Source organism: Strix uralensis, chromosome 19 (genome assembly GCF_047716275.1).
Source record: "Strix uralensis isolate ZFMK-TIS-50842 chromosome 19, bStrUra1, whole genome shotgun sequence".
Taxonomy (NCBI): domain Eukaryota; kingdom Metazoa; phylum Chordata; class Aves; order Strigiformes; family Strigidae; genus Strix; species Strix uralensis.
This window is the reverse complement of record NC_133990.1, coordinates 12,855,243-12,873,775: the sequence shown is the minus strand read 5'-3', so window position 1 is coordinate 12,873,775 and position 18,533 is coordinate 12,855,243. Positions and strand designations below refer to the sequence as shown.

The 18,533-nt window shown below is 38.5% G+C and overlaps 1 protein-coding gene and 1 non-coding gene across 5 annotated transcripts in view; both read left to right on the top strand.

Moving 5' to 3' along the window:
- The window catches only part of ERN1 (endoplasmic reticulum to nucleus signaling 1), a 38,868-nt gene that overhangs the window by 12,791 nt on the left and 7,544 nt on the right, over window positions 1-18,533 (top strand). For 3 of the 4 annotated variants that reach the window (XM_074888812.1, XM_074888811.1, XM_074888813.1), the window contains exons 3-12: window positions 9,148-9,181; window positions 10,165-10,237; window positions 11,709-11,781; window positions 12,863-12,985; window positions 13,813-13,914; window positions 14,437-14,698; window positions 15,317-15,395; window positions 16,175-16,337; window positions 17,772-17,890; window positions 18,225-18,416. In XM_074888812.1, coding sequence (XP_074744913.1) covers window positions 9,148-9,181; window positions 10,165-10,237; window positions 11,709-11,781; window positions 12,863-12,985; window positions 13,813-13,914; window positions 14,437-14,698; window positions 15,317-15,395; window positions 16,175-16,337; window positions 17,772-17,890; window positions 18,225-18,416 — 1,220 coding nt within the window. Of the gene's footprint in view, window positions 1-9,147; window positions 9,182-10,164; window positions 10,238-11,708; window positions 11,782-12,862; window positions 12,986-13,793; window positions 13,915-14,436; window positions 14,699-15,316; window positions 15,396-16,174; window positions 16,338-17,771; window positions 17,891-18,224; window positions 18,417-18,533 lie in introns of those variants that run through there. The other variant, XM_074888814.1, reaches the window with a different exon arrangement.
- Window positions 7,876-7,948, top strand: TRNAK-UUU (transfer RNA lysine (anticodon UUU)). The gene has a single exon. It is a non-coding gene; the product is annotated as a tRNA-Lys (tRNA).

The following is an 18,533-nucleotide window of genomic DNA, read 5'->3' as shown; positions in this document are numbered from 1 at the left end:
GCAAGCAGTGTTCTTGCAGGTGCCATTTTACCCTGATTATCAGACAGTGAACCATGTGTTGTAGTTCATGTGCTTTGAGAAGTTGTGGAGGTCACCCCAAGTGCTGCAGCAGCATTCATCAGGAAGAGAACATTTTATTACTGCACTTAAACAGCAAGGTATTTAACAAAGGGCAATTCATATACATTTTATTTTCACTGGGGAAAAAAACAAGGCAGTGTTCATTATCAGGCAGTACTTAAACAACCATGAAAATCTTGCCATATGTGGTTTGTTTTAATTTAGCACTGAAGTTTATCTTAGGTATGCAGAGTAAATGAGCCAGAGGTTGTCACCACAATAATATGTTTGGGTTTCCTGCCTTCATGTAGTGCTGGCAAGAAAGGTAGCCTGCATACTTGTGCTCTCCATAAAGCAGGCAAAAAAAATGGGTCAGTTAGTAATAGGACTCTCCAGTAGTTCAGAAGTAAAGCTGCATTCCCTGCAGTTATATATAGCAAGATTGTGGACTTATTTGTTGAGGGTGCTTAATACCTTCATTTCCTGTTGGCTTCAACAGGTCCTACTATCTGACAGCTCTCAGGATTTTTCAGTGGCCAGGTAACTGATGCTGCTTGTTCCCTGGGTCTTGGAAAGCTGGCATATGGTTGGAATGTTTATAGAATGAACCCATACTCCTCTTCCCCACAAATTCCTGAAAGGCACCTTTGCTCCTGCTGTGGCCCCACAAAAACACATTGTGTTGGAAGGCACTAATTTGAAAGGGCACTGAAAGGGTGTGGCATGCATTTAAGATCAGAGCCTAAATAAAGCTCTTCATGCCCTCTCTGATCAATAAAAGGAGCTGTCAGTTCTAAGTGACAGTGTGATAGACTCCCATGGTTTTTGTACTTGCCCTAGCAAGATACTTAGTAAACATCCTCAGTAAGATCACTTAGAATGAAAACTCTTCCCCAAAATTGCTGGCAATGAAACTTCTTCTGTCCTTTCCTGTAGATCTCTTTGAAAGGTACAGGGGCGCAGCACTTTAGGTTTGCTTTTACATGCAGGTAAGAAAGTAGACAGTGATAGAGATGGTGACTAAAGAACTCGTTGGCAAGGCATAATCTGGAGAATGCTTTTCTCCTTAATGTCAGACTTTATATTCACAATTCTGATTTCAGTGTGAGCTTTAAGAATGTGATTTAAAGACTGTCCTGTTCCCTCACATCTTTGTAAAAACCATCCTGTACATCTTTGTTAGCTGAAGAGCTTAGGTTAATGAGCAGAATATTGAACTTTGAGATGTTAAGAATGTAGTTTCAAACTGTATTCTTGGACAAGGTATTTCTCTGTTCTTCAGACAGTCACTTCTGTGTGTCCTTCTGTACTGTTCAGTGATCTCTTTCTTTTCATTCACCAGCTCCTTAAAAGCTTTTCTCCTAAGAACTAATTCAAAGTAGTTTGCCGGAAGAACATATACACAGATTTGGGTCTAGATTTAGAGCCAGCAGAAATTTTGTTGTGATCTTCAGTTCTCTGTAGCAATTAAAAAAACTGATGGCCCACAGTCAATTTAAAAGGTTTTGATTTCTAATGCATTACTCATAACCTGTGGATTTCAGTGAGCCAGTCATGATAAGACAGATAGAAAGACTGTAGTTATTAATGGTATGCGATAGGTAGATTCTAAAGGGTGAATCTGAGATCTGTAGGTCCTGCTCTAATAACAGTGGTTATTTCCAGGCAAGAAGAAATACCTTTATGCATAGCTGTAAATTAATAAGGATTGTCAAAACAAAACAGTGCTCTTTTCAGCAATTTCCAGAGGATAGTTTGTTAGTATCTCTAACCTCATTTACTGTAATTGCAACAGCAGGGGAGGATGACACGATTTTAAATTGGCCCGTTAGCCCAAATCTTATGGTGAGGCCTCAGGTCAGGAAACCGTTTTTTCCAGCTCATTCCAGTGGGGCAGCGACTTACTCATTTGCTATTTCAGAATCTCCCACTTCTTCTTTTCAGTCATTGGTAAGGGCACATTATAGTGATAAAAATGCGCAATTCTATCTTGTGCATTAAAAAAGATGTGGGTTTTGGTCAAAGGGCAAATTTTATCTTATCATGTGTTTGTGAAATATGGAAAAAAGGCAAATACATTATATTTAGCATTATGGTTACGGTTTCAAAAATTGTATATATGGCTTTTTTCCATATATGTATGCAAAATATGGGTTAGAATTATTTCAGAATAATCTGAAACATGTCATATAGTTCTGCCCACTCACAACCAAATGATACAGGCACAAATATTTTCTGACCATGATGCAACCAAAACTGTATTGGGACAGCTGCTAGCTGTTAGGTCAAAATGTTAACTTCAGGGAAGCGTAACTGAGTCCAATAATTTACTAATTTCCTGGCCAGTCATTATGTTAACATGTTTCTAATAACTGTTGTACTTGTGGACAAACTCTTAGAGTTCTAGAATAAATCTTTATAACCTAGAATCAATGTCCTTTAAATTCTCTTTTTCTTGACACAGTTATTTTACAAATCTCTTTATTACCTTGTAAAAATGAAAGCTTTTCAGTTCTTGCAGGATAACATTTTTGAAGGCCCACAATGACAAGGAGAGGTATCAGCAGTCTTTTTGATGGCATTTCTGGTCTACTGATACCCCTGAACTCTCTGTGCTTGTGGGCATTACTGTGCTTTGCTGAATTAATTTAATGAAGAGTATCAGTGGCAATAATTTTACTAATAGCATGTGCATGTGCTTATTTACACACAGGTGTGCATTACCAGATCAGAAAGCTAAAGCTAGTGTGTATTGAATTGTAGGATTTTAATGTAGGAGTCATTAACATACTCTGCTTTAGTGGAGGCTGCAGGAAAAACAAATTGGAAACCCATGGAAATATCTATAGAAAACTCGGATCTTCCCTCCAGCACTGGAGATATTTACAGGGTGGTGTCCTGCTTCCTAGCTCACCCCCCACCATACTCCATAGTTGTTCTGACATCTTTGTTTTCCTAGTCTAGAAAGTGGAAAGCTTTTGGACAGGATATCGTACCAAAAACTTTATGTAGGATGTTGCAAGAAGTTGGCTTTTCCTCTGCTACATGGAATGGAAGCTTAAGGGAGAGGCAGATGTATTTTTATCACAGTTTTATTACATTTTCTCTGTAAAGTTTTTGTTCTGATACAGAATACTTACTACTTTGTTCAGTGGTTATCATCACTGTTGTTGGTATTGGAACAGATCGGGCGTATTAGAATGACTTACCCAATTACAGGGAACTGCAGTTCAGGGAAATTTTGAAAGCAGGGTACATGATTACAGTCTCAGCATGTTAACACTTGAGTGCTGAGCTGTTGAAGAGAAGATGAGGCCTCTTCTCTGACTTTTGCAAGAACTTTTTCTGTTTGACCCGTTGTGGAGCAACAGGTGACTTTAGTTATAAGACGACTCATTCCTTTACTAGTCTGTATTCAAGCATATGAAAACTATTGTAAGACCTGCCAACAATAAGTTAAAGTCAAGATTCTCTTTTTATCTGAGAGTGGGTTCTTATTTCAAAACGAACTTTGAAATAAAGTTGGAGTATGTCCCAAACCACATGAAAGTGAATGTGAAGAGTTCATTGTCTTCGAAGTATCTTCACAGAGCTACAACCTTAGTTCAGGATCATGAAATTGTTAAGAAAATGAGAAAGTTTACATCACCTGAGTAGCTAAAAATGTAGAGAAATGGCTCTCCACAGCCCATCTTTCCAGGTCGATGATGCTAGTAGTGAAAAGAGAACGCCTTTCACTTCAGAAAATAAACTCCTCCATTAGTTTTGTGTTCCCTCATTGTGAATAGCCTCATGTGTGGAAATGAATCAGATACTGTTACTAAATGCTTTCTAGCATTTCATGTACAACACTGAAATGTAGCAGGAAGCCATCAGAATAATCAGTGGTTTGGTTCACCTGCCAGTAAGTACTAAAAAAATTTCCTGCTGCTTTGTAATAACATCTTAATCTGTTCCATCTACCTCTTTTTTTATCATTGTTAGTAAATCAAATTTCGGTTACTGAGAAAACAAATAAAAGCAGGATTTTTTTCACTTCTGATGAAGCACTGTTATTCTTGATATTGAAGACATGAGAAAGTCCTTAAACTTTTCTTTAGAATCATGAGCATGATGCTTCCCTACAGCATGCACTGAACAGCTTGGAACTTGTCATAAGGGTTTCATTCACGTCTTCTGATATGCAAGAGTGCTTCAGAAAATGCACTATAGAAGTTGAAGAGACATTCATGGGTTTTCTGGCATCATTTGTTAAAGTGTAGGATACATTTGTTGATGAAATTGTTGAAAGTGGCATGTTTCCAATGGCTTTCAGAAATATAAGCTTTGGGGTAAAAGCTTAATGCAAGTAAATATTGCACGTATATATAGATGTATGTGTGTTCTTTTGCTGTTAGGGTGCTATGTGGTTGATAAAATTATTCAAAACTTCTTAGACCTTTGAGATAGTTGGAGCAGAGTGGAGCACTTTTTTTTCGGTAAAAGTTGATTGCCCAGTGATAGAAAATGAAGTGAAAACAAGTTATTAGTCCAAAGATGCTATACTGTATTATTATTATTCACTGTATTTTGGGGGCAGAGAGGGAGCTATAGGAAAGCATCACTAACCAGAATCTCCTGCAAATGTCATGGACAAAGCAGGATCAGTTGCTAGAAAATCTAATATACCTTTTGAAATTTCCTGTAATTGTTCAGGTTTTCCTGAGCATTCTTTGCAAAAACCCTGACATACTAATTTGTTTGAGGAAATTGCATTCTGTCCTGTTCTACTGTAGAGTGTGTGTTGTGTTATGTCAGTAACAGCACAGTTAGAAAATTTGAAACTTGATTCAGATAGTACTAGTTTTACACTGTAATTTCATATAACAGCTTCACACCTCCATTTAATTCAGAGAATAAGCAATCCCTTTTATTAAAACTAAATTTAAAGGTTTCTGAAGATAATTTGGACAAGAAACTATTTTCTATGCTTTGCCTAGGCTGACTAGAAAGTGATTTTAAAGAAAATTTGCATTACTATACTTAAACAATATATATGCAGCCAGTTACCACTTCAAAGACAAGTTGTGCAGCTTTGTTATCACTAATGATCATTTGAGGGGGAGATGTTTGTAGATAGGACAAAGTTGCTCAAGCACTGTTGATGAAGATCGCTCTTGTGTAGCAATAGTCATCATCACTACAGGCAACAGTTTATTCTTTACCAGGTAAGACACTCTGTGTAATCAGTTCATCAAGAGATTTGCAAAGTTTATTTGGCTTTTGCTTTTAGCAGTGCTTGTAGCGTTTGCATTAAATCTTACTTCAACTGAGGCATGTGCCATTTTCTGCTGATTTATGATGCTGTTTCTTTCACAAAACTGTGAGAGTTTCCCTTCCCATGAAGCATGTATGATTATAAAAAATCTAGCCTGTAGTCTTTAATGTCTTTCTTCTTTTAGTTCATTTCACCTAGACTTACGGATACAATGAGTATATAAACTTGATGTCTGTTTGCTTTTAGTAGTTCACCCTAGCAGTTCCCAACTCCAGAGTTGAACCACTTTATATAATGGTTATCTAATGCTTTTTTCTTGCTTGCTTTTCTTTAGTAATGGAGAGATGATGTTGTTAGTCACCATGTGTTGCATTAGATATTGTGAAGCTCATGGAATACTTGAAGCAAACACTGAGAAATAACTAGCATATAATCAACTGTAAGTTTGGAGTGGGAGGGTCCCTCCCAACATACCCTGAAACCAGTTTTTTCACACAAGGGATAGAAATAATTGCTTGGTATAGTTAATGGAATAAAGGTCTGACTAAGCAGCATGGTCTGTAGAGTCAGATATGTAACGATGAATCACTTAGCTCCTTTGTTTGAATCCTAATTATTCTTAGGGCATTTTGATGTGTACTTGAGTTCTCAATAAATTAAATCGAGTTTATGATATAATGTGGACCTCTACACTTACACAGCATTCCCATCTTACATCAATGAACTGTGGTAATGGTGGTAATCATTAAGAGATGCTCTCTGTCTTCTGTGACCGCATGTCAATGCCTGTGACTCTTGAGAGTACCAGCTAAACTATCTCAGTGTTTTTGCTGCCTATGTATGAGGCTCCAAGTATAAGATAACAGGACTAGGCAGTGTCTGTGCTGTCCGGTGGGTTTCCTCCCAGAGCCAGTGTACAGGTCTGCAGGGTCCCTGCGTTAGAGGGAATTTGTTGTGATTTGGAAGGAGACTCTGACAGTGTTCTTGCCAGTGCTGGAGATGCCAGTGCAGTGGTGAGTAACTGTGTGATGAGGGAAATAGGTAAAGCACGAAAGTTGACAAGTCTCCTCGCTGAGCAGTGAGTTTGCTAGATGTAGTATGATTCAGTGCTTGAGCAGAGCACTGCTCCCTCTCCAGTTGGTGGGGTTGTTTGCAGAAGCTGAATATGCTTTTGAGTAGTTTATCCTGACAGCTTTGAGGATGTATCTGGACCATTTTTTAGGCTTAAAGAGAAAAAAATAAAAATATGTAGTTATGTTTTGAACAAAGCTGCTCTGAGAGTGTTCACTGTTGTAAAAATAAATCGATGAAAATATTGTACTTTGTGCCTCTGATATTCTATGTGCATCTCTTGGTGACTACTGTTTTCCGCTGCATTGTGGCTAGGGATCTGTTTGGGTAGGGGTTTCTAATGTTTTTTTAACTGTTTTTTAATGGTTTTTTTATTCTGTTATATAAAACGAAGGGATGTCCTCCTAGGCCATTATCATCAAACCCAGCAGTTCATGGGATACAATGTACTGCAGAGTGGTAGAGACTTTGCAAGACCCATGTAACAAACCCTGAATTTCTTGTTCTTGTCTTGCTTAGTTCTGCAAATATCACAGTACACTCAAGCTGTCCAGAATCTCTGCCAGTTTCCCAATCAAAGGCTCTCAAAACATCATTGTTTTTGTTCTTATTTCCTTCCTGTTGCATCATGATGTTTGCATGGAGACAAAACAGGTGAAAAAACAGTGTTTGTTTGCTTGGTCATCTTTCATCTTCTTACTCAGGCTTATTCTGGTGTAATGCTTTGATTTCCCCTGTGGAAGTGAAGCTACCTTGCATCCTCTTGACTTCTGAGTGACTTTCTGCCAATATGCCCATAAATAGGCACACACGTTTGTCTTGGAAATTGTAGAGTATGTCTTACAAATCTGGGAACTTTTGTGGTTTTGGCATCAAGATTGAAAATCCCATGATTCAGGATTTTTTTGAGGCCTCAGATAGTAACTTTGAGGTCATATCACCTTATATTAAAATCAAATTATTGTTCTTAATTTACCTTTTAATTTGTAAGGATTTAGATTTAGTATTGTCAGGTTTTATTTCATGATTTCTTTTTGTTGATGCAAGCTAAACTGTGATTCTGATCACTCAAAAAACCAACTGCTGTGAGATTGTTTCCAAACCTTTGGATTTTTATGTAATATCTTTTATTTTTATGTAATGTGGATTCTTAGATAAATTTTAGTGGGGAGATTATTTCAGTGAAAAAAACAGGTTTCAGGTATACCCCTTGGCAGACTTGTTTTTCTTTTCAGTGACATGCTGATCGCAGAGGTTTTATCTTGTAGTAGGAAGTGAAACTAAGATTTTTCTGACTTGTGTTGGAGTCTTGCTCTGAAGTCATTGGCAGCCTTTCCATTCATTTCAGTAGGTGTAGCACTAGGCTTTCAGTTTGTGTGTTGCATCTTAAATTAAATGTTGAGTTGGCTAAAAAGCAGATGCTTACCTGTCTGATACACAAAGTAGCAAAAATTCATAAAATACAGATTAAAAAATACAAAATACTAGCCTGGCTAGCTCAGTCAGTAGAGCATGAGACTTTTAGTCTCAGGATTGTGGGTTTGAGCCCCATGTTGGGCACCAAAAAAGGATTGTCATGGCTTAAACCCAGCTGGCAGCCAAACACCACACAGCCGCTCAGTCACCCTCCCCCGCTCAGGGGATGGGGGAGAGAGTTGGAGGGGTAAAGGTAAGGAGACTCATAGGTTGAGATAAAATCAGTTTGGTAATTGAAATAAAATAAGAATAATAATCATAGAATGGTTTGGGTTGGAAGGGATCTTAAAGATCATCTTAATTCCAACCCCCCTGCCACGGGCAGGGACACCTTCCACTAGCCCAGGTTGCCCAAAGCCCACCAACCGATGCCCAGCCCATTCACGGCTAGCGATCCCAGAGGAGATCCCAAAACTGCAATCCCAGAAGTGAGAGAGCGAGCTTCCCGGCCAGCCCTCATCTATGTACTGAGCATGACGTGGTATGGTACGGGATATGCCACTGGCCAATTCGGGTCCGTTGCTCTGGCTGTGCTCCTTCCCAGCTTCTTGTGCACCTGCACACTGGCAAGACATGGGAAGTTGCAAAGTCCTTGATTTCTTAGCAACAACTAAAAATGTTGTGTATTATCAACATTCTTCTCATACCAAATCCCCTACTGAATCCAAAACACAGCGCTATTCTAGCCACTAAGAAGAAAAATTAGCTCTATCCTAGCTGAAACTATCCTAGCCAAAACCAGTACTTTTGTATCCCTGTTCTCACAGTGTCTGCAAACTTCCGTTAGCGGTAGCTTGGTTTTAAGTAAAATTGGCTGTTGAAGCCTGCACAGTGAAAGCAGTTGTGCAAGTTACGGTCAGTGGCCTCCTGGGCAGCCAGTGCCCAGCGATCACATACACATACTGGAAGCAAGAGGTTTTTTTAACATGTATACAGGCAGTTCTAACAGTGTCCAAGTGAGAAATGAGAATACTCAAGATACAGTACAGTACTGCTGTCTTCTCCGAGTCTCCTTCCAGGGTAGCTGGGGAGTAGTGTGGACAAAACTGAGCAAAGAACTTCAGAAGGTTTAAAACTTCTTAGGTGCTTTGTACTTTCCCATTTTACAAACCTAGTTTCACAACCAAACAGGAGATCGCTGAGGCTGCTGAGGTGGCCCCTTTCAAACTCCGTGCATCAGCCTTTTGGAAAGGAGCAAGTTGTTGCAGGCCTGACTTAATCCTGGGTCTAGTGAGTTCAAGGAATTGAATTGCCAGTATTAATGACTTTTTCTGTTTATGCAGATCCTGTGCTCCAGGTGCCAATACATGTGGAAGAGTAAGTCACTTTATCTCATTTACTGCTTGTTCAGCTTTCACTGAATCTTGAAATTTGGCTTAATTTGAACCAAAACTATCTGTGTTCTATAAAAGTTACATGCCTTGCATAAGTCAATATAGATAGGTGGTTTAGAGACCAGATACAGAAAGGATATAATTAGCTACATAAAATTCTCTTATTTGTAGCGCTAAGAAGAAGCATCCTGTCTGCAGACTTCTCTCAAGCCCTTGCTCAGGTTGAGAGCTAAGTGTGCTAACTGTGCCACAATCTTAACTGGGCAGCTTTGAAAATGACAGAAACAGCTAGGGAGTGATCTCTGGGGTTTGTACTTCTCTCTTTGAACAAAAGACTAAAAATAGTGAAGCATGGGAAACTTCAACCACCACCACTACCAGAATCTTCGAATGAAACCCTCAAGCTGTTAACTTCAGAGTAGTTCCTCCAGCATTGCAATGTCACATTTAACTAGAAAATTTCAGGCTTTAACTTTATGTCTCCGAAGTCAGTGGTAACATCCTTTCTTTTTTGTAGTTTGTTTTTGATGTTGGGGTTTGGGGTTGGTTTTTTTTGTAGTTTGGGGGGGGTTTGCCTTTACCTCTCACATTTACTTAGTTCTGGCAACTCTTTTATTTTTCTTTGCCTTCCTTATCCTCTTTGGTTTTGTTTGTTTTTAATTCTGTGACATTTTAAAAGCATATAGATCTTGTTTAAAAGCTTTCACCCAAGTGATTGCGTGCCACATTTGCATCTTTGAATTTTCAAATGTATTAGTAATCTTAGTTATATCAGTTCTGAAACTATTTTATATGCGTTCATTTTCAAAGTTAATAAATTAAGCTTAAAAAAATGAATAATGCAAAGTAAAAAATTTAATGTAAGGTGAACTTTTCTGTAAAGCCAGTACTGACCATAGTTGCTTTCCTATTCTCTGAGAAACACAGTACATTTTTTATCATTTATAATTGCTGCTTAAATCCTAGGCCAGCGTTTCTTCCAGACCCAAATGATGGCAGTTTGTATACACTTGGTGGCAAGAATAGTGAAGGCTTGACCGTAAGTATATTTTTAGATTCTCTCCTCTGATAATTTTTAGAAAAGTGCCCTAATCAGACTCACACGAAGGATAAGTCCCTAAGGGAGCTTTCTGCTTTCTTGATAGTACTGTAAAGTTTTGCAGGTTTTTGTACTGTTTAATGGAAGTGTACCAATTTCTTGGAGAAGCTCGATCAGACTAGCCAAAAACCAGGATATGTTTTGTCCACTTGTACTATTTTTCTGTAACTTGATAAAATGGTGATGATGACAAATAAAATTTATGTGTTGTTATCCAAATACGGAATAATCTATATGATTTGATGGGAAAGGTGTACACAGAATAATACAAACCAGATACATCACTATCACCCAAATACTTAATTTTCTAAAACCATCTGCCAAAAGGCAGGACTAATACATGTTCTGTGCTGACACCTTTAGAAGATGTCTTTATAAGATTTAGTAAGCAGACACAAATGCTGAACCTTTTCAAAATAGTCACTAATCCATGTAACCCACAGATACTAGCTAACGTTTGACTTTTCTTTTTAAGCTTTGTGGTGATACTCGGATAAAATGTTCGGCTTCCCACAAGTTTCTTTTCTCTGGCAGCTGCTATGATTTCCCTTAAGAACTTTAATATTGTTAAATATTTTAGCATTTAGTCACCACTCCCCCCACTCCCCAGTACAGCCAAATCATAACTTGCAAAATGGTTCTTGGTTCTTTTCCTGGGTGAATCCAGGAAGCAGCAATCTGTTTGAATCTATTCCTTTATTCTGTTAATCTCTCTTCTGAATTAAAGTAATTTAATTTCTGTTTAGAATCACTATTATAAAAGTTTTAAGGAAGAGTGGAGTAACTTTAGCATATTTAAGTAAACATAGCAAAGACCAGATCTTTGTTGTTGGTGCAGCTTGTGCGTTACTCTTGTGACCTCATCCCGGTAAAAGTCTCTTAAAACTTAGCAAGGATCGTCACCCGTTCTGTAAGTGCAATACAGGCTTGGCAGTATCTCAAGAACTCTTCAATTGGAGATCGTGCTTCACCCTCTCAACAATGTCATTTGTATGAGGTTGCCTGGCCTTTATAAATGTACAGTCCTGTGGAGAACCATTTTGTACTCGTTATAGGTGAGGCAATTAAACCACGGTATGTTGAAGCCCAAACAGTTTATAAGTCATGATGGTAGACCTTAAAACCACAGACTCTTGGCCTCCAAACCTCGCAGCTGCAAGTAGTTCTTCCATTCTATTTGCATTTCTCCTGTTGTAAACTCACTGAGACAGACTTCTCTCTGTTCTGGGTTTGCAGAGCAAGGTCTTGACCTGAAGTTTTGAGTTCTCAGGCACTGCATTAATACAAATAAACAACAAGAAACCTGTCATTTGAGATTTCTGAAGTTTTCTGACCACCCTTTTCTGTGAACAAATGTGAAGACTATCACACCAATGTGAATAAGCTTTTATTGTTGTCTTTTTTTCCCTAGAAACTTCCATTTACTATCCCAGAGCTGGTGCAGGCATCTCCCTGTCGCAGTTCAGATGGGATCCTGTACATGGGTGAGCTCAAATTTTATCTCTTTTAGATTGTAAGGTATTCAGCAACTAGAAAATGTAGAGACTCCCAGACAGACTGCATGGAAATATGCTTTATTTTGGGTATTACTTATGGTTTTTCATGAACCTTTCTGATGACAGAAAATCTGAATAATATAGAATTCAATTACTGTTTGAAGATTAAAAACCAACTACTTTTCCTGAAGGAGAAAATAGCTTTACTACTAGTGAATAGCCTGTATGGGCTTTTTTGGTTTCTTGAGATGCTATCTCTCAACAAAATGTGACTTCTACTTAAAATCTTCTTACACTTATAAATGTCATTGACTGCCTGACAGTTATAATTTAATTAGAAATCCCATTGCAACATGGTTAGACATCTTCCATTATCTGAGATACAGTCAGTTCATTTATACTACAAATAATAACAGATTTGTGGCTCACTGTCCTGACTCTTCTAACTGCAGATGGATTTAGGAGGAGAAAGGGAGAAGGAAGGGCAGTTATTACTTACCACAACAGTAAAATGTGTGAAGGATCACGATGAACTTAGTATTGTTTTTTTAATCTCCTGAATGGACAATACCTACTTCTGGTTCTCCACTTTGTGTCTCTCCAGTAAAGGAGTGAAAAATGTTTATTTGAAGCTTCTAAACAGAACACATATGTTAGTGTCAAAGAAATATTTAAGGTCACGGGACACAGTATTGAGTGGGATGTTAGGATTGCAATCCTTAACCAATTTGAAATGTGTAGACCCTCATAATTCTTTTCCACCTTCTGTCCTTCAACATCAGCACTTCAGTCTCCTCTTCTGCTAGCTCACAGGATTTTCTACACTCAGAACTCTGTTAGATTTTATCAGTGTGAAAAAATAATTCAGCCAATAGTACTTACTGTTCTAAATATTGTATTTAGTTTTTCTTGTCGATATTTAGGATTGGAAACTAAGCCTGACTATGAGAAATTGTCTTATTAAAAATGCTTTATTCATGCTAAGTTCTTGAGCGTACTAAAGAAAAAAGATTGATGGAAGTGCAGTTTTTCCAGCTGTCTGGTAATGTGGCTTAAATTATGATTTCAGGTAAAAAGCAGGATATTTGGTATGTGATTGACCTCATGACTGGGGAGAAGCAGCAGACCTTGACTTCCTCATTTGCAGAAAGTCTTTGCCCATCAACATCCCTCCTGTATCTTGGGAGAACAGGTCATATGCTTTATTTTCTGCAGCTTTTAGAAGAAAAGTTGTTGTTGTTAAAGTTTAGGCTCATAACAAATGACCTTGTGATCAGTACAGGTTTTCAAGTTTATTTCTTAGAAAAACTTTTGTAAATTATGATTTTAGACTGTACACAGAAAAATTATTAACTCTTTATAGCAGCAGAAGGATACTGGTGTTTTTAAACTTTGGCAGTAGGCATAGTCCATTATTCTTCTTGTTGACTAAGTGGCATATATGTTCTATTTAACAGTGCATTCCAGTAGCAGCTGTGAACCTGTTTGCTCTGTACAATACGTTATTTATAAAAACTGTTTAAAGAAACTGGAGATACAACATATCCATTGAAATTACAAATGCAGTATTCTAAATAACTGTTAGAACTAGACCAACACCATATAGGTGTTGACTATTAAAAAGGACTAAGTGTTATAGACTTGTTCTTTAACCTATATTAATGTGTTCCTTAAGTGTGATAGTTCAGTTACAGAACACAGTATGCTGAATTTTAGAATGCAGTGTTTGGAAACTTGTAAGTACAACAAAGTACGTAAGAAGAAGCTGTGCAGTAAAAACAAAATGCTGGTAACATGGGCAGTAACTGTCTGCAGGGCTTGTTCAGAGATTCCTGTAGATCAGTGTGTGAGTGGATCGTGTATTATCTTTAACAGCTATGAAATGTTTATTTATTAGGAGTGTTGGGAAAATGAAATGCAGAGCACAGTAAGTGTTTTGAAGAGTGTCTCAGATTTGAGGCGATTGATTCTATTCTCTCATAGGTTTTTTTGCTTCACAGACTGTATATTTTTTAACAGAGTACACGATCACAATGTATGACACCAAGAAGAAGGAGCTGCGATGGAATGCAACCTATTTTGATTATGCAGCTACTCTACCTGATGAAGACATAAAATACAGTAAGAATTTAATTGCTGCTTTTTTGATCTGTCCCCCTGCCCCCCCCCCCGCCCTCCCCCCCGCCCCATTGGCTGTGGGTTTTGTGTACAGGCAAAAATATTCTGATTTTTTGCTATAATTAATAGCTCAAGCTGTCTGTCTGATTTTTGTGCAGTTGATAGGCATCTGCCAGTTTTTATCCTTTACATGCAATAATATCTGCAGCCTGTTAGGTAGCTTCAGGTAAATTGAATCTAAGAAGGTACAGCTCTTGAAGATACAACTCTTTAAAATTTAGTGAAAAATGGCAGGAGAAGAAGCAAACGTAAACTGTGGTGCAGACTCAGGAAAAGCTATTGCAGTGCTGTTGCAACTGAACTTTTATCAGCCTAAGACAACTGATTCGCTGCTCAGATATTCTTCTGCAATGTAACGTGTAACGGACTCCACAGTTAACGTAGGGCTTGAACTGTTAACGTGTATTGTTAAAGTTGCATGTCTGCAGCAATCCAGATAATCTCCTCTATATCTGTATATTGTAGAAATGTCCCACTTTGTGTCTAATGGAGATGGACTGGTGGTGACTGTAGACAGTGAGTCTGGGGACGTACTGTGGATTCAGAATTACGCTTCTCCTGTGGTAGCTTTTTACATCTGGCAACGCGAAGGATTACGGAAAGTTATGCACACTAACGTGGGGATAGAAACTCTGCGATACTTGACGTTCATGTCTGGGGAGGTTGGACACATTACCAAGTGGAAATATCCTTTCCCAAAGGAAACGGAGACCAAGAGCAAACTGACGTGAGCATGAATATTCCTGTTGTTCTCACTGTCTGACAGAGTTTTGTCATTAAAACCTTACTTGTATACATTCAGTTAAGGATTGTTCTACAAGTTTCAAGGTGGTGAAAAGAATACATAAAAGCAGCTCTAGTTCTCCAGCTGTTACTTTATATCATATTTGATCTTTTACTGTCTAAAGGCAGAGACAAAAAACCTATCATAAACTTAGGAAATGTATATTCATAACTTTAATCATATGTTCGGTGTTGAAGAGTTTCTTATAATGTGGAATGGAATTGTTTTTATAATGTGAAGCCTTTCATGTTATAAAAAAGATGCGTGGCATTTTGGCAAATACCAGTTATTGAATAATGCAGAAACAGGACGTGAGTTATGTCAAATGAGTAATTGCGATGTGAATAATCAACTAATAATGCTTTCATAATTAAAAAGAATAGCTTCATAGTACAGCAGTACTTAGAACAATTTTACACATCCAGGCTTTTCAAGATATAAATATGGATGATTTGAGCAACTCATGCGTTAGTTCTGCAGGATTGTGTTGCCAAGGTTTTAGCTAAGATGGTGAAACATCCATTTGTCTGCTATTTTCTAACACTTACTGTTTTTTCCCAGACCAACTCTATATGTAGGGAAATACTCCACAAGTTTGTATGCATCACCATCGATGGTACACGAAGGAGTAACTGTTGTGGTAAGTTGGAAGCTGCAATAGTTGACTGACACCTGCTGAAAAGTGGCTTTACAGAATTACTACTGTCCTGGGTTTAAAAAAAAAGTTGAAATGGAAACATACATAAAAATATATTAAAAAAGACAACTGTGCCATAGTAAAGTGGCAAAGGAATCTGATTGAAATAGAAAACCCTGAGGGCTGTACATCTACAGAAATGTGGTTTTAAATTGCAGATTGCTATCAGGAAATACATAGCAAATTAAGTATTTCATGAAACAATTAACAGTAAGCCTCAGAATGCATGACCATATTTCAGGATTCATTTCAAATGCTGCAAAGAATTAACTGTAGTTCATCAGGAATTGTGCCAGACAAGCTGAGCAGGAGTGGACCAGAGGTGGTTACGCGGTATTGCTGGTGCATTGTGGTTAATGTTAAAATTGCTGGTTTGTTCATCAGAGTAACTCCCCATAGATAGGAAACTGCATCATAGTTTTGTTTTGCTCACACTGTGGCTGTCAAGGTAGGAAATAAAGATCCTGTTTAACTTTTCTAAAAAAAGAGAGAGTAATCTCATCTCCTGGGCAACAGGCAACATGTAATTTAGAAGGTCTAATGTCCAAGGTTGTTGAAGCAGTTGCTGAGGGCATATTGGCAGTGTTTACTTATGGTGACTTTGCTGCCAGTAATTTTTGCCTGCCCACCGATTTTGACCTTCGTTTTTTTATTTAGTTGCCTATTTAGATACTATAGGGACACAGTGCTTCCTTAATTGTAACACTAATCTCTCTTTCTAGCCCCGCGGCAGTGCCATACCCTTACTAGAGGGTCCAAAAACAGAAGGAGTCACAATTGAAGACAATGGCGAGTGTGTTATCACCCCCAGTACGGATGTAAAGTTTTCAGGCAGACTGAAAGAAAAGAACAAACTCAACTATTGGAACGACTGGCTTTTAATAGGTATTTTGATGGTTGGACTGGATGATCTTCAAGGTCTTTTCCGACCTAGACAATTCTGTGATTCTGTATCGGAGGTCCCGAGCTTGGCCCTGCTTGGCCGCTGGCGCAGGATGGCATTGCCATCTGGTGGGCAATTCTCACCCAAACCTCAGCGCTGTTCTTCAGCTGCTGTAGATCAGTCACAATGATTGCCTAAACTCAGGCAATAATTACTGAATTCCAGTAATCGTTTCTAATTTGTTCTCATTTGCATATGAATTAATGTCTTTAAGTATACCACTGCATACCGTCTTTCCCAAGGCCCCTGCTTTATTCTGTGAATAAGATGAGGAGTGCTTAGCTCAGTATGTGGAAAGTTGTTTATTGTTCATTTGCCTCCTCTTCAGAGAGGGGTATAGGTAATTTATTATTTACTGTAAATATTGTATTCTGGTTCCTCTGGATTTTTTTTATTGTGCATAATGTTGCTTTAATTCTCATCATATGGATCAGAGGGTCATGTTTTCCCCATTTTCCAAATGGAGGATTAAGGCACAGATACTGAAGATAATATTAATAAAGTGTCAGCCTGTCTTGTGTGTCCCAAATCCCAGTATTTTGGAATTAACTTTTCAGGACATTTACAATTTTGCTTCAAAAATGAAGAATTATCTGAAGTTCAGCTTTAAGTGATGCAAGTTTATAATTAAGTGATTGGTACGTGCCATAGATCTCTGTGGCAGGGACGGGGTGTAACTTTCAGCTTCTTTAGCTGCTGCCTTTCTCTTCCTGTCATCCCTTTCTTTGTCAGTACTGTCCCACTCTTGTAGTACGTCAGGCAGCTGCTTTTAAACAGTTCGCATTCCTCTGCAGCTCTGTGTGCTGAGTGACCTGTGCCCTCAGGTTTTTCCCTCCTTTTTCTTTCCTACTCTATACATGAGCAGGACATTTCTGTCTACTCCAGCTGCAAAAACTGGAAGCGCAGTAGCGTCTCCCTCTTCTCACCTACTTGGCTAGCACGAGCCAAAGGAGCGTGAAGAGCACTTGTAGCTGAGTGCTGGATCAATTCTTGCTTCCCTGTGCAGCACGATCCATTCCCTTCAGAACCATTTCGTATCTAGAACATGATCTTCACCTCAAGGCCACATCGGAAAGCAAAACTACCTTGAGAGTAAACCAGCTAGGAGGCATAATGCACGGTCCTCTAATGGCCAGGAACCAAATCCACAGCCAGTGCTTGAGCACAGAGTCCTTCAGAATTGTGATCACCGTAGCTGTGACTGCTTGTGAAGGACAGAGGGAAAAAATGTTTTAATTTGAGCTTTTGTTCTGTGATGTTCTCAAGCCTATTGTAAATCAGCTTTATATGTGCTCTTCAGCAAAGATGCTGAAATCAAGAATATCTTTCCTAAAAAGGGATGACCTTTTATTTCAGCAAATGTGTTTTATTTAAAGGGCACCATGAAACGCCATTATCTGCCCCTACAAAGATCCTGGAGAAATTCCCAAGCAACTTACCTAAGAGGCCTGAAAACGTGATTCCGGTTGACTCTGATAAAGCCACTATTGAAGAGGTTTGTGATGAGAATAATCATCTTACTGGATGATAGAAGAATAGAAAGGAGTAGAAGTTGGGGAAGGACTCAGAAGGAAAGCTACGTGGAATGACTTCATGTTTTTGTGCCAGATTTTCATGTACTTAGCATGTAGACTCACTGGTATGATGATGTGTCATTCCTTATTTCAGAATTAGGGCTTTCAGCTGCTTTTGTTTTTTCCACACGCAAGACTTTCTTTGACTTTGGTAGGGTTAGAAATTATTAGAAATGATTTAGCAGAAAGGCTGATGTACAGATGCTCCATTACCCATGAAGATATTTATCTAACAGAGCTTTCATTGCCTCTTAGGTTATTGACATCGTTGAAGGTTCCTCAACAGAAGTGCCTCCTGCTGTTCCAAAGGATATTGAGGAGAAGCCTGCTCGGCCTGTCCCTCGGCTAGAGGCTCCTGTGGACTCCATGCTGAAAGACATGGCCACGATCATTCTCAGCACTTTCCTGCTTGTGGGCTGGGTGGCTTTTATCATCACCTATCCAATGGTAATGCTGATTTAGCTTGAAGTGCTTTTGAGTTTTGGGAGAGTCAATAGCATTTTACAGCCCAAGAAATGATACAGGAGTTAGAAAATAACACACTACAGGGTTTCTTTTCCCTCC